This window comes from Gracilinanus agilis, unplaced genomic scaffold (genome assembly GCF_016433145.1).
Source record: "Gracilinanus agilis isolate LMUSP501 unplaced genomic scaffold, AgileGrace unplaced_scaffold54217, whole genome shotgun sequence".
Lineage (NCBI taxonomy): Eukaryota > Metazoa > Chordata > Mammalia > Didelphimorphia > Didelphidae > Gracilinanus > Gracilinanus agilis.
In genome coordinates this window covers 8,326-9,213 of record NW_025389374.1, presented here as the reverse complement: position 1 = coordinate 9,213, position 888 = coordinate 8,326, and the positions used below count along the sequence as shown (strand labels likewise).

Below are 888 nucleotides of genomic sequence, written 5' to 3'. Positions count from 1 at the left end.
CTCTTCATGCTACTCTTCACAATTTATATTCTGACCCTCTTGGGGAATGGATCTATCATTTGTGCTGTGTACTGTGATGAACGAATTCATACACCCATGTATATACTACTGGCCAATTTCTCTTTCCTGGAGATCTGTTATGCCAGTACTACTGTCCCCAATATGTTGGCCAATTTCTTCTCTGAGACTAAAGTCATCTCCTTCTCTGGATGCTTCCTCCAGTTCTATTTCTTCTTCTCTTTAGGAGCAGTGGAATGTTTTTTTCTAGGTATCATGGCATTTGATCGGTATCTTGCCATCTGCCGGCCTCTACACTACCACATCATCATGACAAGACATCTCCGGACCAGCCTAGTTGTCAACTGTTGGATATTTGGCTTCCTCTGGTTCCCCATCCCCATTATCTTCATCTCCCGGTTGTCTTTTTGTGGCCCCAAGATTATTGATCACATTTTATGTGATCCATCCCCAATTTTAGTACTCACTTGTACACCAGCTCCAATGATGGAATTTGCCTGCTCCTTCTTGAGTTCTATGATCCTGGTGATTCCCTTCTTCTTTATTATAGGGACCTATGCTCTGGTACTGAAAGCTGTCCTGAAGATACCTTCAGGAAGAAGTCGAAGAAAGGCCTTCTCCACCTGTGGTTCCCATCTTGTTGTAGTGTCCCTTTTCTATGGCTCTGCAATGATGATCTATTTGAGGCCAAGATCTGGGCATAAATCAGAGACTCAGAAGGTTGTGACCCTGTTTTATTCCATGGTGACCCCATTTTTGAACCCTTTCATCTATAGTCTTAGGAATAAGGAAATGAAGGATGCTCTGAGGAAAGTGCTAGGCTATGAGAATGAAAGCCTTTGTAAAAGATATCTGTTGAAATCCAATTAG

General features: G+C 42.5%; 1 protein-coding gene across 1 annotated transcript; it reads left to right on the top strand.

Moving 5' to 3' along the window:
- Positions 1 to 3: 3 nt before the first annotated feature.
- LOC123255938 (olfactory receptor 11G2-like) lies at positions 4 to 888 on the top strand (the record flags this gene model as incomplete). The annotated part of the gene is made up of 1 exon (XM_044684648.1): positions 4 to 888. A coding segment is annotated over one exon (885 nt), but the record flags the coding sequence as incomplete, so codon positions are not given.